Raw genomic sequence first — 18710 nt, forward strand, 5'->3', positions numbered from 1 at the left:
TTTTGCAGCTCTCTCTGTGGCCGCCATGTGTCGTTTCACATAGGATCGAGGCATCTGCTTCTCTGCCTGTTTGTGTAGCTCTGCCTGTTACCACTATGCAGCGATTCCGCATAGGATCAAGGCATCTGCCTGTTTGTCTAGCTCTGCCTATAACCACCATGCAGCCTTTCTACATGGGAACCAGGCATCTGCTTGTCTGCCTGTCTAGGCATCTCTGCCTCTGACCACCATGCAGCCGTTCAGCTGCTTGTATGCCTGTCTAGTGATTGCCATGCATCCGCATGGGGTCCAGGCATCTGCCTGTCTGCCAGCTTTTGCATCTCTGTCTGTGACCACCATGTGTTGTTTTGCATGGAGGTCCAGACATCAGCCTGTCTGATCAAGTATGTCTGTGACTGCCATGTGTCATTCCCCGGGGATCTGTTCCGCATGAGATCCAGATATGTGCTTTTCTTCCTATTTGTGCAGCTCCGCCTATGACCACCATGCAGCCGTTCCACATGGGATCCAGGCATCTGCTTGTCTGGGCAACTCTGCCTGTGACCCTTGCATCTGTTCTTAATGGGGTCCAGGCATCTCTCTTGTTTTTTGGTTACCATTTTGTCCAGTCTGAACAGTGTCCTGAGTTTGTTCAGGTTACTGTTTGTGTGCCTGCTTTCCAGTTCGTCCCATGTCTGTCTGGACCGCTGGTGCTTGCACCAACGTTTGTCTCTGCAGGTAAGTAGCCAAGTGCATCGGGACCATCCTGGAGGTGCGACCAGTGAGCTCTTGGCTAAGTTCATCCCCACCATCTGTGAAGAAAGGGGCTCACTAAGTTTCCGTCCTCTGGGTTTGACCCCAAGTCAAACCGGTACACTTGGTACAGTGGTATTACCTGCCACTGGTCCCTTACTTGCTGGTCCAGTTTCCTGCCATGTCTTATCTCTGTGAATGAAATATTTGTTTTGGTCTTTGCAATGTTGTGTTATTGCTTGTCTTGTGTTGTTTACCTGAGATGTTCTAGGGGTCGGTAAGACATAAAGGACATATTTTATCCAGGTCTTCAATCGTCCTGTCTTGACTCTTCTCCTTGGAGGTCCAGTGGCCATGTTTCCCATCCTGTCAGCAGCAAATCTAAGGAATACATGGAAATCATAGTTCAAAACATTATAAACATTTTATTATGGAAAGAAGCAAACTGTACCAGTGTCATCAAGCAAATCTATACAGACTAAATCATCACTTAGGGATAGGTTTGGCCTCTAAGAATTAGACAATGAATCTTTCCTGAAGCCCTTTTGCCACACCAACGTAACACTTACCAGAGATGTTTGTGAGTCCGCTGTTCTGTGTTCCTCCTATGTATCTGCCTGGCAATGGATGTTCTATTCCTCCTGGCATGGATGGAGAATGGTGTTACACAGAGAGCAGGGTGCAGGGGTGATCCATGTACCTGTGATGGTGAAGTCTACATCATCCCTCCTGCATTGGCGTATAGCCCAGCTGTGATGGACTTTCCTCTCTCTCTTCCATGCGCAATGGTCAGGGTCTTGTGCCATGATCTAGAATTATAAATCATATAAATTATTTTAATCACCACTAACTTTTAATCACAATTTACAGCTTTTATTTAACTAACCAGATCACAGGTTTCCCGTTCCACCCAAGCTCTGAATCCCATCCGGATGAACATCTGATCGCGTAGATGATGAAGCTGCTTCTTCTGGATCATCCACATCAATCCGAGGGCCCAGGGGTAGATCTCACGTCTAAAGAACTCTTCCTCTTCAAACTGGTTGGCCAAAAATCTGGAAGTACGAATAAGTACTGATATCACTTGTGGTAATATTACAAAAATTATAATTTATTGTGTTTTTATCAAATATTAAATATATTAAAACATATTGGTACAGGATAAAAGAAACTCACAGACTTGGGAAGAAGTAAGTCCTGTATTCCTCAGTACGCAGGTTTGCTCTTCTAAAGTACGTGAGGACCATGGCCAGGAGATACTAGAGGGATGAGAAGCAGAGTTAGAGTCTGGTAGTAGATTTCCTATGTAAATACATTCTATTATACAGTACATATATCAGAGTTCAGTATTTTCCTGTCCAAAATCCTACTGTATCATACAAGGGGTTAGAAGCTCATGGTGCAGCATCTGTTAACCACTTCAGCCCCGCTAGGTGAAACCCCCTTCATGACCAGAGCACTTTTTACACTTCTGCACTACACTACTTTCACTGTTTATCGCTCGGTCATGCAACTTACCATACAAATGAATTTTACCTCCTTTTCTTCTCACTAATAGAGCTTTCATTTGGTGGTATTTCATTGCTGCTGACATTTTTACTTTTTTTGTTATTAATCAAAATGTAACGATTTTTTTGCAAAAAAATGACATTTTTCACTTTCAGCTGTAAAATTTTGCAAAAAAAACGACATCCATATATAAATTTTTCGCCAAATTTATTGTTCTACATGTCTTTGATAAAAAAAAAATGTTTGGGCAAAAAAAAATGGTTTGGGTAAAAGTTATAGCATTTACAAACTATGGTACAAAAATGTGAATTTCCGCTTTTTGAAACAGCTCTGACTTTCTGAGCACCTGTCATGTTTCCTGAGGTTCTACAATGCCCAGACAGTACAAACACCCCACAAATGACCCCATTTCGGAAAGTAGACACCCTAAGGTATTCGCTGATGGGCATAGTGAGTTCATAGAACTTTTTATTTTTTGTCACAAGCTAGCGGAAAATGATGATGATTTTTTTCTTTTTTTTTTTTTCTTACAAAGTCTCATATTCCACTAACTTGCGACAAAAAATAAAAAATTCTAGGAACTCGCCGTGCCCCTCACAGAATACCTTGGGGTGTCTTCTTTCTAAAATGGGGTCACTTGTGGGGTAGTTATACTGCCCTGGCAATTTAGGGGCCCAAATGTGTGAGAAGAACTTTGCAATCAAAATGTGTAAAAAATGACCGGTGAAATCCAAAAGGTGCACTTTGGAATATGTGCCCCTTTGCCCACCTTGGCAGCAAAAAAGTGTCACACATCTGGTATCGCCGTACTCAGGAGAAGTTGGGCAATGTGTTTTGGGGTGTCATTTTACATATACCCATGCTGGGTGAGAAAAATATCTTGGTCAAATGCCAACTTTGTATAAAAAAATGGGAAAAGTTGTCTTTTGCCAAGATATTTCTCTCATCCAGCATGGGTATATGTAAAATGACACCCCAAAACACATTCCCCAACTTCTCCTGAGTACGGCGATACCAGATGTGTCACACTTTTTTGCTGCCAAGGTGGGCAAAGGGGCACATATTCCAAAGTGCACCTTTTGGATTTTGCAGGGCATTTTTTACACATTTTGATTGCAATGTTCTTCTCACACATTTGGGCCCCTAAATTGCCAGGGCAGTATAACTACGCCACAAGTGACCCCATTTTGGAAAGAAGACACCCCAAGGTATTCCGTGAGGGGCATGGCGAGTTCCTAGAATTTTTTATTTTTTGTCACAAGTTAGCGGAAAATGATGATTTTTTTTTTTCTCTTTTTTCCTTACAAAGTCTCATATTCCACTAACTTGCGACAAATGTGTTTTGGGCTGTCATTTTACATATACCCATGCTGGGTGAGAGAAATATCTTGGCAAAAGACAACTTTTCCCATTTTTTTTATACAAAGTTGGCATTTGACCAAGATATTTTTCTCACCCAGCATGGGTATATGTAAAATGACACCCCAAAACACATTCCCCAACTTCTCCTGAGTACGGCGATACCAGATGTGTCACACTTTTTTGCAGCCAAGGTGGGCAAAGGGGCACATATTCCAAAGTGCACCTTTTGGATTTTGCAGGGCATTTTTTACACATTTTGATTGCAAAGTTCTTCTCACACATTTGGGCCCCTAAATTGCCAGGGCAGTATAACTACGCCACAAGTGACCCCATTTTGGAAAGAAGACACCCCAAGGTATTCCGTGAGGGGCACGGCGAGTTCCTAGAATTTTTTATTTTTTGTCGCAAGTTAGTGGAATATGAGACTTTGTAAGGAAAAAAGAAAAAAAAGAAAAATCATAATTTTCCGCTAACTTGTGACAAAAAATAAAAAATTCTAGGAACTCGCCGTGCCCCTCACGGAATACCTTGGGGTGTCTTCTTTCCAAAATGGGGTCACTTGTGGGGTAGTTATACTGCCCTGGCAATTTAGGGGCCCAAATGTGTAAGAAGTACCTTGCAATCAAAATGTGTAAAAAATGGCCTGCAAAATCCGAAAGGTGCACTTTGGAATATGTGCCCCTTTGCCCACCTTGGCTGCAAAAAAGTGTCACACATGTGGTATCGCCGTACTCAGGAGAAGTTGGGCAATGTGTTTTGGGGTGCCATTTTACATATACCCATGCTGGGTGAGAGAAATATCTTGGCAAAAGACAACTTTTCCCATTTTTTTATACAAAGTTGGCATTTGACCAAGATATTTTTCTCACCCAGCATGGGTATATGTAAAATGACACCCCAAAACACATTCCCCAACTTCTACTGAATACGGCGATACCACATGTGTGACACTTTTTTGCAGCCTAGATGCGCAAAGGGGCCCAAATTCTTTTTAGGAGGGCATTTTTAGACATTTGGATCCCAGACTTCTTCTCACACTTTCGGGCCCCTAAAAAGCCAGGGCAGTATAAATACCCCACATGTGACCCCACTTTGGAAAGAAGACACCCCAAGGTATTCAATGAGAGGCATGGCGAGTTCCTCGAATTTTTATTTTTTTTGCATAAGTTAGCGGATATTGATTTTTTTTTTTTTTTTTTTTTTTCTCACAAAGTCTCACTTTCCGCTAACTTAGGACAAAAATTTCAATCTTTCATGGACTCAATATGCCCCTCACGGAATACCTTGGGGTGTCTTCTTTCCGAAATGGGGTCACATGTGGGGTATTTATACTGCCCTGGCTTTTTAGGGGCCCTAAAGCGTGAGAAGAAGTCTGGAATATAAATGTCTAAAAATGTTTACGCATTTGGATTCCGTGAGGGGTATGGTGCGTCCATGTGAGATTTTATTTTTTGACACAAGTTAGTAGAATATGAGACTTTGTAAGAAAAAACAAAAACAAAAACAAACAAAAAATTTCCGCTAACTTGTGCCAAAAAAAATGTCTGAATGGAGCCTTACCGGGGGGGGGGGGGGGGGGGGGTGATCAATGACAGGGGGGTGATCAATGACAGGGGGGTGATCACCCATATAGACTCCCTGATCACCCCCCTGTCATTGATCACCCCCCTGTAAGGCTCCATTCAGACATCCGCATGATTTTTACGGATCCATGGATACATGGATCGGATCCACAAAACACATGCGGACGTCTGAATGGAGCCTTACAGGGGGGTTATCAATGACAGGGGGTGATCAGGGTGATCACCCCCCTGTCAATGATCACCCCCCCTGTAAGGTTCCATTCAGACATCCGCATGATTTTTTACGGATCCATGGATCCATGGAACGGATCCACAAAACACATGCGGACGTCTGAATGGAGCCTTACAGGGGGGTTATCAATGACAGGGGGTGATCAGGGAGTCTATATGGGTGATCACCCGCCTGTCATTGATCACCCCCTGTAAGGCTCCATTCAGACGTCCGCATGTGTTTTGCGGATCCGATCCATGTATCCATGGATCCGTAAAAATCATGCGGACGTCTGAATGGAGCCTTACAGGGGGGTGATCAATGACAGGGGGGTGATCAATGACAGGGGGTGATCAGGGAGTGTATATGGGTGATCACCCGCCTGTCATTGATCACCCCCCTGTAAGGCTCCATTCAGACGTCCGTATGCTTTTTGCGGATCCGATCCATGTATCCGTGGATCCGTAAAAATCATACGGACGTCTGAACGGAGCCTGACAGGGGGGTGATCAATGACAGGGGGGTGATCAGGGAGTTTATATGGGGTGATCATGGGTGATGAGGGGTTTATAAGGGGTTAATAAGTGACGGGGGGGGGGTGTAGTGTAGTGTAGTGTGGTGTTTGGTGCGACTGTACTGACCTACCTGAGTCCTCTGGTGGTCGATCCTAACAAAAGGGACCACCAGAGGACCAGGTAGGAGGTATATTAGACGCTGTTATGAAAACAGCGTCTAATATACCTGTTAGGGGTTAAAAAAAATTGGATCTCCAGCCTGCCAGCGAGCGATCGCCGCTGGCAGGCTGGAGATCCACTCGCTTACCTTCCGTTCCTGTGAGCGCGCGCGAGAAGACGCGTATATGCGTCCAGGAGGAATAAAGCAACCACCTCCCGGACGCATATATGCGTACAGCGGTCGGGAGGTGGTTAATGACTATTAGGCCCCTTTCAGATGAGCGAGTGTCACACTGTGGACTCGCAGCGCAACTCCCATCCTGAACTTCCAGCACTGCGGGGGTCACATAGCAGTATATTGATTTATGATGCTATGGATAACACTGACAGCATTATGTCAGTGTTATTTAATACATTCCAGAACCGTAAGAGTTACATTGCATCATAAGGGCTCATTCAGACGGCCGTATGCTGTCCGTAAAAATACTGAATGCTATCCGTTTTTTTGCGGATCCGCAAAAAAACGGATAGCATTCAGTATTTTTGTTGACCCATAGACTTCAATAGCGCCATGTCTTGATTTTCACGGACAAGTATAGGACATGTTTCATTTATTTTGCGGATCCTTGTAATAGAAAAGGGCCCCATAGAAGTGAATAGGTCAGCATCTAATCCGCAAAAAAACGGATCCGCATTTTTGCGGATAGCATACGGCCGTCTGAATGAGCCCTAAATCAATATAACTCTATGCGACCCTGGGAGTTCAGGACGGGTGCTGTGCTGCGAGTCTGCAGCGTGACCCTCGCTCTACTGAAAGGGGCTTTATACCACTAGGTCATGAAGTGCAGTATATCTCTAGTCTGTCTTCTGAAATCTGGAAGATTTTCTGTCCCTCGGTTTAATAATACCTTGTCCGAGATCTTAAGGCAGCTGTCCCTGGCTAGAAAGTACTGGATGTGCTCGTCTTCTATAATAGAAATGGGATAATATTATTACGTAATTGATACTTTTCTCAAATCACAAGATTACATTCATATACCATAGAGAAACACGCTGTTACACCTCAGTGAGACATCTTATTGCAATAAGCAGTAGAGCAGGGGAGGGACAGGTCCTGCATCCTGACGAAGGATGGGGCACATTTACAGAAGCTATATGGCAGTAGTAAAGCTGAAATCTAATCCAGGCTGTAGACTTCAGTTTGTGGACAGCACAAGATGTGACAGCTTATCCAGGGGCCTGTGCCTCTGAGTAAATTTGCCACCTCTTACTCCCATCGTCCTCCACCTCTTACGTCCCAACGTTAATCTTTAGTAAATGTGTCCCGCTATGTCTGGCTTAATCCTACCAAGGAGTGTGAAGAAAGCAGCCCGTTCTTCTGGCTGCGGGATGTCATCATCCATCTTCTTCCTCTTCCTGGATTCTTCTGGTGAACTGTGATAGAAGAAATACAGTCCACATTACATTATGAGCCCTCATGCACATGGCTGCATTATGCACTAGTTCTGAGTTTCTAGGAGTTGTGATGTCAGATGTCTGTGGGCCTATGCTGTTCCTTGCTGTGTGTCTAGTTTATACCAGTATCACATGCTTCACCATGGAGGCAGACCATGGCACTGTTATGGAGGCATGGTGAGGGTGTCTGGTGCTGACCTCTAGCTTCACGACATAATAGTATGGCAGCCCTAGAGGGACCTCAGTGCACATAACGTTATACATTTCTATTCACTGAGCTTTTTTTTCAATTCCTTTTCTTCTCTGCTGATAAAGGCCGATCCACTTACAGTTCTGTCTTCCTCTTCCTTGTGGTTGCTTCTCCTGTTCTTCTTGGGAAGCTTAAAGAGAAGGGGGAAAAAAAAGATATATATATATATATATATATATTTGGAGTGTGAATTTTTTTTTTTCCCCTGATGAATTCCTTATAGAGAATGTCCACCGTGCCTAAATATAACAGTCACACTTAGTCCCAAAGGCTTAAAGGGGTATTCCAGGATTATAACATTGATGACCTGTCCTCAGACTAGGCTACCAATATCTGACTATCTGATCAGTGGTGGACCAACAGCCTACAGCCCTACTGATCAGCTGAGTAACATCTCTGGACACATTGATATAAGATAAGACACACAATGTACATGGTGTGGAGATCTGGACTTTTCTATGGCAGAAAACTGACTTCCCCTTGATACATTCCCCAACGTGTCTTCCTATACACTACGTGCAGAATTATTAGGCAAATAAGTATTTTGACCACATCATCCTCTTTATGCATGTTGTCTTACTCCAAGCTGTATAGGCTTGAAAGCATACTACCAATTAAGCATATTAGGTGATGTGCATCTCTGTAATGAGAAGGGGTGTGGTCTAATGACATCAACACCCTATATCAGGTGTGCATAATTATTAGGCAACTTCCTTTCCTTTGGCAAAATGGGTCAAAAGAAGGACTTGACAGGCTCAGAAAAGTCAAAAATAGTGAGATATCTTGCAGAGGGATGCAGCACCCTTAAAATTGCAAAGCTTCTGAAGCGTGATCATCGAACAATCAAGCGTTTCATTCAAAATAGTCAACAGGGTCGCAAGAAGTGTGTGGAAAAACCAAGGCGCAAAATAACTGCCCATGAACTGAGAAAAGTCAAGTGTGCAGCTGCCAAGATGCCACTTGCCACCAGTTTGGCCATATTTCAGAGCTGCAACATCACTGGAGTGCCCAAAAGCACAAGGTGTGCAATACTCAGAGACATGGCCAAGGTAAAAAAGGCTGAAAGACGACCACCACTGAACAAGACACACAAGCTGAAACGTCAAGACTGGGCCAAGAAATATCTCAAGACTGATTTTTCCAAAGTTTTATGGACTGATGAAATGAGAGTGAGTCTTGATGGGCCAGATGGCTGGATTGGTAAAGGGCAGAGAGCTCCAGTCCGACTCAGACGCCAGCAAGGTGGAGGTGGAGTACTGGTTTGGGCTGGTATCATCAAAGATGAGCTTGTGGGGCCTTTTTGGGTTGAGGATGGAGTCAAGCTCAACTCCCAGTCCTACTGCCAGTTTCTGGAAGACACCTTCTTCAAACAGTGGTACAGGAAGAAGTCTGCAAGGTAAGAAAAACATGATTTTCATGCAGGACAATGCTCCATCACACGCGTCCAAGTACTCCACAACGTGGCTGGCAAGAAAGGGTATAAAAGAAGAAAATCTAATGACATGGCCTCCTTGTTCACCTGATCTGAACCCCATTGAGAACCTGTGGTCCATCATCAAATGTGAGATTTACAAGGAGGGAAAACAGTACACCTCTCTGAACAGTGTCTGGGAGGCTGTGGTTGCTGCTGCACGCAATGTTGATGGTGAACAGATCAAAACACTGACAGAATCCATGGATGGCAGGCTTTTGAGTGTCCTTGCAAAGAAAGGTGGCTATATTGGTCACTGATTTGTTTTTGTTTTGTTTTTGAATGTCAGAAATGTATATTTGTGAATGTTGAGATGTTATATTGGTTTCACTGGTAAAAATAAATAATTGAAATGGGTATATATTTGTTTTTGTTAAGTTGCCTAATAATTATGTACAGTAATAGTCACCTGCACACACAGATATCCCCCTAAAATAGCTAAAACTAAAAACTACTTCCAAAAATATTCAGCTTTGATATTAATGAGTTTTTTGGGTTCATTGAGAACATGGTTGTTGTTCAATAATAAAATTAATCCTCAAAAATACAACTTGCCTAATAATTCTGCACTCCCTGTATATCCTGTCTCTCTCTATAGTAAATGATCCATTACAATATATTTCATATTACCACTGAGATAAACAATGGGGGATTTATGAAATGGTGCACAGTTATAAGGAATTTGGTGCAAGTGCGATATGGTCTATTACAGTAGGCCTGGGTTGTGTCTGCCGTGGAGTTGTGACATTTTTGCAACTTTACTGATTGTCACAGAAGATAAATGAGACTGAAAAAGCGATCTAATCTGCAAATTTACACTTCATCCCAGCCCACTGTAGAAAGTGGAGCAGGGCAGTGCAGGAGGCAAAAAGTAGCTAAATTCTGTCAAAAACTTGTGTCGTTTAATGCCAGTTTCTGGCGTACCAGAATTCATAAATGTCTCCCTATGGGCTTACCTGTAGGTATACTCTACAAATATTCTATACCGTGTAATAATGACCGCACACATATATATCATGGGGTCATTTATGAAACTAGTGTAAAGTAGAACTGGCTTAGTTGCCCATAGCAACCAATCAAATTCCAGCTTTCATTTTTCACAGCTCCTTTAGAAAATTAAAAGTGAATTCTGATTGGTTGCTGTTGAGGAAGGGTGGCACGTGTTGCATGTGTGTGTGTATGTATGTGTTGGCAGTATTTCCCTCGGAGGGCGATGTGCGCAGATGTGCCCAGCACCTGCGCACATCCGCCTCTGATATTCCCCAGGGGCTCATCCTTGCCCCTGTGGGAATTCATATAGTGTGCCCCGCAGATACATATACATATATGTGTAAATACGTGCCCCTTTAATATATGTGTATATACGTGCCCCTTTTCATATAATGTGCCCCTTTTCATATAATATGCCCCTTTCGTGCCCCCTTATCATATCACATACAGCCCCATATCCATAAACCCCCCCCTACATGGACCCAGATGCATCAATGTGAATGTGGCCCAATCATTAACATTGATGTATTCTGAGTAAAGGCGCCAGGATGACCGGATAAGGTCCGGTCATTCTGGTGACCTCAAAAGGATTCAAATTCTAATGAATTTGAATCCTTTTGTTCTAATTATCTGCAGCCCGGCTGGAGATAATTAAAGCATAACACCTCCGCTCCCTCTATTATGCGCATTCCGGCATCGCAATTACCATTGCGATGTTCGGAATGCCGAGAGCTGCAGACGGGAGATCAAAGGATCTCCCGCCTGTCAGCAAGTACACGCGGCCCTGCGGCGCGCGTGCAGGGATGCGCGGGCAGGCGCGGTGACGTCATCTCACCGCGCCGACCCACGTGTCCCTCACAGTGGTGCGCGCTTGCGCGCCGCTGTGTGGGCGGCACGGAGTGCGGGCGGCTGGACATATAAGTCCGGCTGGCCGGACACTAGGGAGAAGAGAGCCGGCCGCCCACCCTCCCTGAAGGATCATCCCCTGGACTGACGAGCCCCCCTGGACAACGAGCAGGATCTTAAGTATCATTAACCCCCCCCACTATCCCACCAACGAAACCCTATTAACCCCCCACTATCCCACCAACGAAACCCTATTAACCCCCCACTATCCCACCAACGAAATTAACCCCCCCACTATCCCACCAACGCTATTAACCCCCTCACTATCTGTGCCCCTGATTAACCCCTGCCATACCCCCATTCCCCTGGTTATTCTGTGCCCCTGATTAACCCCTGCCATACCCCCATTCCCCTGGTTATCATCTGGTTCCCCTGATTCTGTGCCCTTGATTAACCCCTGCCATACCCCCATTCCCCTGGTTATTATCTGTGCATTATTAACCCGTGCACACACACCCCCCTCACTGTACACTTGCAGAATACTTCACCCCTGCATTGCTGTACAGCTCCCCATTGTCAACCTTTTGTGTTTGTGGTCTGCTTAACCCCAGCACGACCACCGTAGATCCTCGTCGCACACCTTAGGGATAGAAGTAGTCAGGTGGGGTGGGTTGTTATACCTGTATGTGTGTATTGTATAGTTAGTTTGTGGGTGGAATTTGGGAACGTGTAGTGTAGTTGAGTACTGTATATTTAGTGTTGTGTTGTCAGTATTGCGTGCGTAGTGTATTGTAATAAATACCGTAATATTTGTACCCTTTGTGTAGTGTGTACTTGTTAGCGGTAGTAAGTAAGGCGCATGCAGCTAGTATAGTGATTAGTGTAAAGTATAGCGAAAATATTGTTGTTATTGTTATATAAAGGTATAAATAGGCGGAGTCTTCACTAGACAGCTCCTCCTATTTAGGAATATTAATTACCGATATTCGCATAATATTGGTGATTATTATTCCCCCTTTACAGTTGCTATGGGCAACTAAGCCAGTTCTACTTTACACCAGTTTCATAAATGACCCCCATATGTCTTTCAATTACTAAAAATAATTTTAGACCCAGGATCCACCATATTTATCCATAGACAACCTTTTTGATCCATATTTAACCAGTCACCCAAGTTTGGTCATAGATTCTCCATATTAATCAATATCATCACCCCGGTTTCTCCATATTTATTCACAATAACCTCAGTCTCTCCGTATTTTGGATACTTTATTAATAAAATCCAGTAAATGTTGGTTTCCTTATGATACAGATCCCTGATGGTCAGTTTGTGGGATGACATAAGTCAGCAATGCCATTGATCAGATGACGGTTTTTACCTCTGATGAATCGCTGTTAGTAGATGTTTCCTCAGCGCGCAGATCCCCATCGTGTTCGCTCCCCAAAACGTCTCTCTTCTGACAAGAAGTGATGAACCTCTTATCTCTAGTGAAGAAATCGCAAACTGGCACCAACTGACGTTTTCTTCCCTTCTTTGAATTCAAATCCTGCGATTCTATTGGCTGATGCTTGCGGCACACGCCATGATGATTCATGCAGCAGTAAATTTAAAGGGGCGGTACATTCTAATAATGTTAAACAGTTGTACAAAAAATTACCATAATAGTCATCCTTATAGCTGTCATCCAAACTCCTTCTAGTCTCATTGGTGAATACTGCCATGTTGTTTTCTTATCTAAATTACAGTATAGCATACATTGATAGAAAGTCCCATAGCCTCTGGCCTCCATTAACCATCTAACATTTGTATGTATATCTCTCCACTGAAATCTATGAGAGTTACTAAAAGAGCTAAACTCGTTTCTGCTACCATTTATCTGTAATGGTCTTTGTTCTGGTATCATTTATCTGTAGCAATGTCTAAATCTTGGTTCTTTTATCATACCCGTGCAGTATGCTTGATCCTATTACTAAACCTTAAATCTGAGCTTGGCCATTTTGGACCATTTCTCGGCAGTAAGCTTGATTCTTCTTCCATATTTATGTACTCAGCTTCATGCTAGTGCTGTATCTGTAAGCTGGTTATTTATTGTATCTCTGTTGTCTAAATCAGTGGTCCTCAACTCCAGTCCTCTGGGCCCATCTACCGGTCATGTTTTCAGGATTTCCTTAGTATTAGCCAGCTGATATAATTAGTGTCCATCCTTCAGGATTTGCCACAGGTATTTATTCTGTGGGATACTCCTAAATCCTGACCTGCAAGTGGGCCCTGAGGACTGGAGTTGGGGAACCCTGGTCTAAATAGCACCAGCATACAGGGGCGGATTGTCCATAGACCTTACAGGGAAATTTTCCAGTGGGTCAATGCCCAGGGGGACACCTGGGCCCTCCTTACATCCGGCCAGTGGAAGCTCTGTGCAGAGCTTGTTTCAAGAACTGATTATAAATGGTTTTACACGCTTGGTCCTGTCACCATTACACTGCAGTGATCTTGGTTTATTTGGCCAATTTTTTTTTTATTGAGCTTGGTTCACTTACTGTATCTCTCATGAGCAGTAAGTGTGGGTGTAGAACCACTGTGCCAACTACCCAGTTAGACTTAAGGCATTATCCTGGCAGTCTGCTGGTTTTTACCCTTTAAACCCTATACATGGATTTGGACGTTGCTGCAGGGGAGCCATCTGGTAGCTAGATCTTCATATAGTCCCTGTGTGGATGGCTGCTGACCGACATGGGTTAGAGGCACAGGTGTGAAGCACCGATGGGGTCAGGTAATACTCGTAGTTAGGAACATAAATGCATGCTTTGCAGTATATGCTGCTCATCAAGGGAAACTTGCAGACAATAGACCTTAAATATATTCAGAGACCAAGCAACCAGATAATAATGTAGGTCTCCATTCAGGGGCTGAAAGAAGGAACACTAAACTGATGAAGTAATGTCACCAAATAGAAACAGCATAGATGGAGGCAGATGATCGCAATCCTCCTAGCTGAGGGCTTCCCAAGGCATGTGGGCTATAGATAACAGCGCTTGCTTACCTGTTCCTCATGCCTTAAGAAGTCGGCTGCCAATGGACTTGTTTCCCATTACAGGATATAAGAGCCGTATGGACAGGGTCATGTGACCACAGCCCAGAATGGAAGATAGAGCCATAAAGGTAAAATAAATACTGTACATTACAAAATTATAGTTACCTTCTTAAGTGATTATTTATAGGGCATCTGTCGGCAGATTCGTACCTTTGAAAAAGCCGACCTGTTGCATCGGCGCTTGTCAGCTGAAGACATCTGTGTTGGTCCCATGTTCTTATAAAGGGTTGATTCTAGAGGCTCATTTGCATATATTAAAAATTTGTGTCTCTCAACAGTGCAGGCACATATGAACATGGGACCAACAAAGATGCCTTCAGCTGCCAAGTGCACATGTAACAGGTCAGCCAGTTTCATGGGTACAAAGCTGCTGACAGATGCCCTTTAAAGGATGCTGTTGCACACTGGAAAACCCTTTTAAAGATTCAGTAGGGGTAATGTGTAGGTGTCTCAATACTTTTTTCTATATAGTGTACGTACCGAGATTGGTTCTGGCACTCTAACTTTGTATTAATCCTAGTACTGGTACCACATCTATGCGCTGAATCGAATTATCTTATATTTATATACTCACTTTGTTGCTGTTGTCATATAAACACTACTCACAAAAAGGGGTATTTGGCTTGTCGGTGAAATTTTAGGATGAACCTAAAATACACTCTAACCTTTACAGGTGAACTTTATGTGACCTTCACTAAACTTTTCTATCTGTTCAATGTTTCTGCTCTTTTTGCATAACTTGCTGTTCTCTAACAAGGAGCTTAATGGCAAAATTCAGAACAGGTGTTTGATCCATGAATCGCCCAATACATTTCCTGGTTCAATTAAAATTGGGATTTAAACAAGTCCTCCTCATCATGCTTATCGTAAATAGACGGTATACAAACAGTTTTTTTCTTACTTTTTCTTAGACTTACCTTTCAAAAAGGAGGAGAAAAAAACTGTTTGTATACCGTCCTATTTACGATACACGCGGTCCAAACCCTATATGCAAATTCCATGAAAGTGTGATCAATCCCACAACACTCCTCGGACCTGCAGCAGAATTTTTTGCGGACTGGTGATTAAATATCTTTCTTTTTACTCCTCATCATGCTGTTTATATTTTGACAACATGAGACCAAGATGACATCTATCAATTGATCAAAGGTATCTCGCCATTGCGAGGCTTCAAGCAGGATGTTCTCAGACGAAAGTGGGAACTGAACTTAGAATGTCATCAGCAGGTTGCAACAGAAATACAGAGAGATTGGAAGAGTCACAGAAAGCCATAGAAGTGGACATTCTTTGGCCACATCCTACACTGATGACCCCTTTGTGAAAAGTGCCCTGTGGAGCCGGATGATGAATGCCACACAACTCCAGTCACACTTAAGGTAGGTGAGAGGCACCCAAGTGTCCCGTTAGACCATTAGAAACTGTTTACAACAGCGTGGTTTGCATGCTAGATGAACTGCAAGAGTACCTGACCACAGGCCTCATCGTCTTGCATGGACCAGGGGCATCTACACTTGAAGAGGGACCAGTGGGCTTTAGTGCTGTTCACTGATGAAAGTTGATTCACTCTGAGCAGAAATGATGGCCGCCAATGATGTTGGAGACATCAAGAAGAGCACTAAGCATCAGCCACTGTTGTCACCAGATGAGCCTTTGGTGGTGGTGGTGGTGTTACATTTTGTGAATGGAACAGTGACAAGCCATACTACTTAAATAACTGAATTAATCCAGTCAGTGTGCCTCTGCATGAACAACACAGGCCTAATTTCACCTTTATGGACAACAATACGCCAGCTCATCGAGACAGCATCATTAGGGAAATGCTGCTGAAGACTGGGGTACCTAAAATGGAGTGGCTTGCAATTTCTCCAGATCTGAATCCCATTGATAACCTATGTGATCAGCTGAGTTGCCGTGTAGAGGCTTTTAACTCTGTACCCTAGAACCTCAATGACATGAGGGCCGCCCTTCAAGAATAGTGGAATGCCATGCCTCACCAGACAATAAGTCGACTTGTGAACAGCATGAGATGTCGTTGTCAAGCTGTAATTGATGCTTAAAGGGAACCTGTCACCGGGATTTTGTGTATAGAGCTGAGGACATGGGTTGCTAGATGGCCGCTAGCACATCCGCAATACCCAGTCCCCATAGCTCTGTGTGCTTTTATTGTGTAAAAAAAAAACGATTTGATACATGTGCAAATTAACCTGAGATGAGTCCTGTATGTGAGATGAGTCAGGGACAGGACTCATCTCAGGGTAATTTGCATATGTATCAAATCGTTTTTTTTACACAATAAAAGCACACAGAGCTATGGGGACTGGGCATTGCGGATGTGCTAGCGGCCATCTAGCAACCCATGTCCTGAGCTCTATACCCAACATCCTGGTGACGGGTTCCCTTTAAGGCCACATAACAAGTTTTTGAGACACTGACATTTTTTGTGGGGGCATACCCACCACTGTTGTTGGCTTTTGTTTCAATAAATTGTTTGAGATGAGGAAATCACCATTGCATACTTCTACTTAAATGCCCTACTTTCATGATATAATATCACTGTAGCGTGAACTTTAAAAAAAAATCATAAATGTCACCTGAAATCAAATATCCCTAACTACTTGTGAGTAGTGTATATGTAATGAACTTACTTCTAGTAACTTATTTCTATTCTGATAGTGCACTTTTTTATATGTATGCTATGCTTGTTCTATCTATTTAGTAAGTTTGGTTCTGTTACCATATATGCACTGACCTACGCTTGGATCCATCATCATATCTCCATATTGAGCTTGGTTATTATACCATACTTATGCCATAATGTATCAAAGTGCCTCTCTCCTTCCCATTCCCCCCCCCCCATGTGCCAGTATCAAGTGCCTCCTGCTCCCCCATGTGGCAGTAACAGTCCGATATAAAAAAAAAAAAAAGAGCTATATGTCCATATATGGAGTCAGTGCTTGTGTATTTCAGAAAAGTTTCTGCTGAGACTCGAACCAGCATTAGAGGCAAGGCACCTAACCACACAGCTACAAGAGCTGCATAACCACTGCCTGAAAAAAATATGAGACTTCTACTGTAGACTCTGTCATAGCTTTGATAGCCAGTGTACATCCATACACATGACAGCTGCCCCAGCACACTCAGCTCTGCTATATCTCTAAATGACAGCTACCCCAGCACACCCAGCGTTGCTACATCTATACACATGACAGCTGCCCCAGCAAACTCAGCTCTGCTATATATTTAATAAAGATATAGCAGAGCTGAGTGTGCTGGGGCAGTTGTCATGTGTATAGATGTAGCAGAGCTGAGTGTGCTGGGGAAGCAATCATATATAGAGATATAGCAGAGCTGAGTGTGCTGGGGCAGCTGTCATGTGTATAGATGTAGCAGAACTGGATGTGCTGGGGCAGCTATCATATATAGAGATAAAGCAGAGCTAAGTGTGCTAGGGCAGCTGTCATATAGAGATATAGCAGAGCTTGGTGTGTTGGGGCAGCTGTCATGGGTATAGATGTACACTGGCTATAACAGCTAAACAGAGTCTACAGAAGAAGTCTCATATTTTTCAGTCAGTAGCTATAAGGCTCTAATAGCTGTGTGGGTAAGTGCTTTGCTTCTGATACAGAAGGTCGTGGGTTTGAGTCCCAGCAGACACTCCTGCTGCAGCACAGGCAAGGCAGATGACTATGCCTGGGATCCGTCGGATTCAAATTTTGTAAATGAGGTCGGGATTCGAGTCCACGAATCCTTCGAATCCAGCAAGATTCAAGGGATTCGTGGATTTGATGGATTCATTGTCCCACCTCTATAAAAAATAAAAATGCAAAACTTGTTCCAACAGGATGGCTTGGCTTCAGCCCATCAAAGTTCAGTCACATAAAACAGTCATCTTCAGCCCTCATGTGTCATATAACAGTTCATTTTTAGACAAGCGGAAATGCAAGAGTCACCTTTGTGCAGAGTCTTGTCTTTTCCCTTCTCTGGAACACTGTGGAGAGGAAATGCTCCCAAGTCCTCTGCAGACCAACACACACACACACACACACATACACACTGGTTGAGGTGGTGATGTGGCAACACACGAGATGGAGTATGGGAGTGAAATTCCCACCCCAAACTCTTTAGGCACTCCTAAATCCCAAATTCCAGCTACCACAAACTCAGCAATCTAACATCACTGGTTGCCATTTACCTCCGGGATTTACATCACTTGAGAGCAGCAGCCTCAGTGACACATACAGTGGATATAAAAAGTCTACACACCCCTGTTAAATGTCAGGTTTCTGTAATGTAAAGAAAATGAAACAAAGATAATTCATTTCAGAACTTTTTCCACCTTTAATGTGACCTATAAACTGTACCACTCAATTGAAAAACAAACTGAAATCTTTTAGGTGGAGTGAAGAAAAGAAAAAGAAAAAAAATAATGTGGTTGCACACCCTTTTATAACTGGGGATGTAGCTGTGTTCAGAATTAAGCAATCACATTCAAAATCATAATAGGAGTCAGCATACACCTGTCATCATTTAAAGTG

At 43.4% G+C, this 18710-nt stretch overlaps 1 protein-coding gene across 1 annotated transcript; it reads right to left on the minus strand.

Annotated features, from left to right (window-relative positions):
• Window positions 1-1364: 1364 nt before the first annotated feature.
• Window positions 1365-14135, minus strand: LOC122931716 (speedy protein 1-A-like). Its single transcript, XM_044285784.1, has 6 exons — window positions 14125-14135; window positions 7420-7505; window positions 6980-7038; window positions 1909-1991; window positions 1619-1787; window positions 1365-1541 (listed from the first exon to the last, which is right to left on the minus strand). Exons 1-6 carry the CDS (start codon window positions 14133-14135, stop codon window positions 1365-1367), a joined length of 585 nt encoding a protein of 194 aa, XP_044141719.1.
• Window positions 14136-18710: the final 4575 nt, after the last annotated feature.

The sequence above is a fragment of the Bufo gargarizans genome, chromosome 3 (assembly GCF_014858855.1).
Source record: "Bufo gargarizans isolate SCDJY-AF-19 chromosome 3, ASM1485885v1, whole genome shotgun sequence".
Lineage (NCBI taxonomy): Eukaryota > Metazoa > Chordata > Amphibia > Anura > Bufonidae > Bufo > Bufo gargarizans.

Excerpts from the sequence above, each read along its gene's own strand:
- LOC122931716 (XM_044285784.1), bottom strand. Across the intron at positions 7,039-7,419 it reads TGCTTTCTTCACACTCCTTG|AAGACGAGCACATCCAGTAC; the intron begins GTAGGATTAAGC and ends TTTCTATTATAG. Across the intron at positions 1,788-1,908 it reads ACTTACTTCTTCCCAAGTCT|ATTTTTGGCCAACCAGTTTG; the intron begins GTGAGTTTCTTT and ends TCGTACTTCCAG.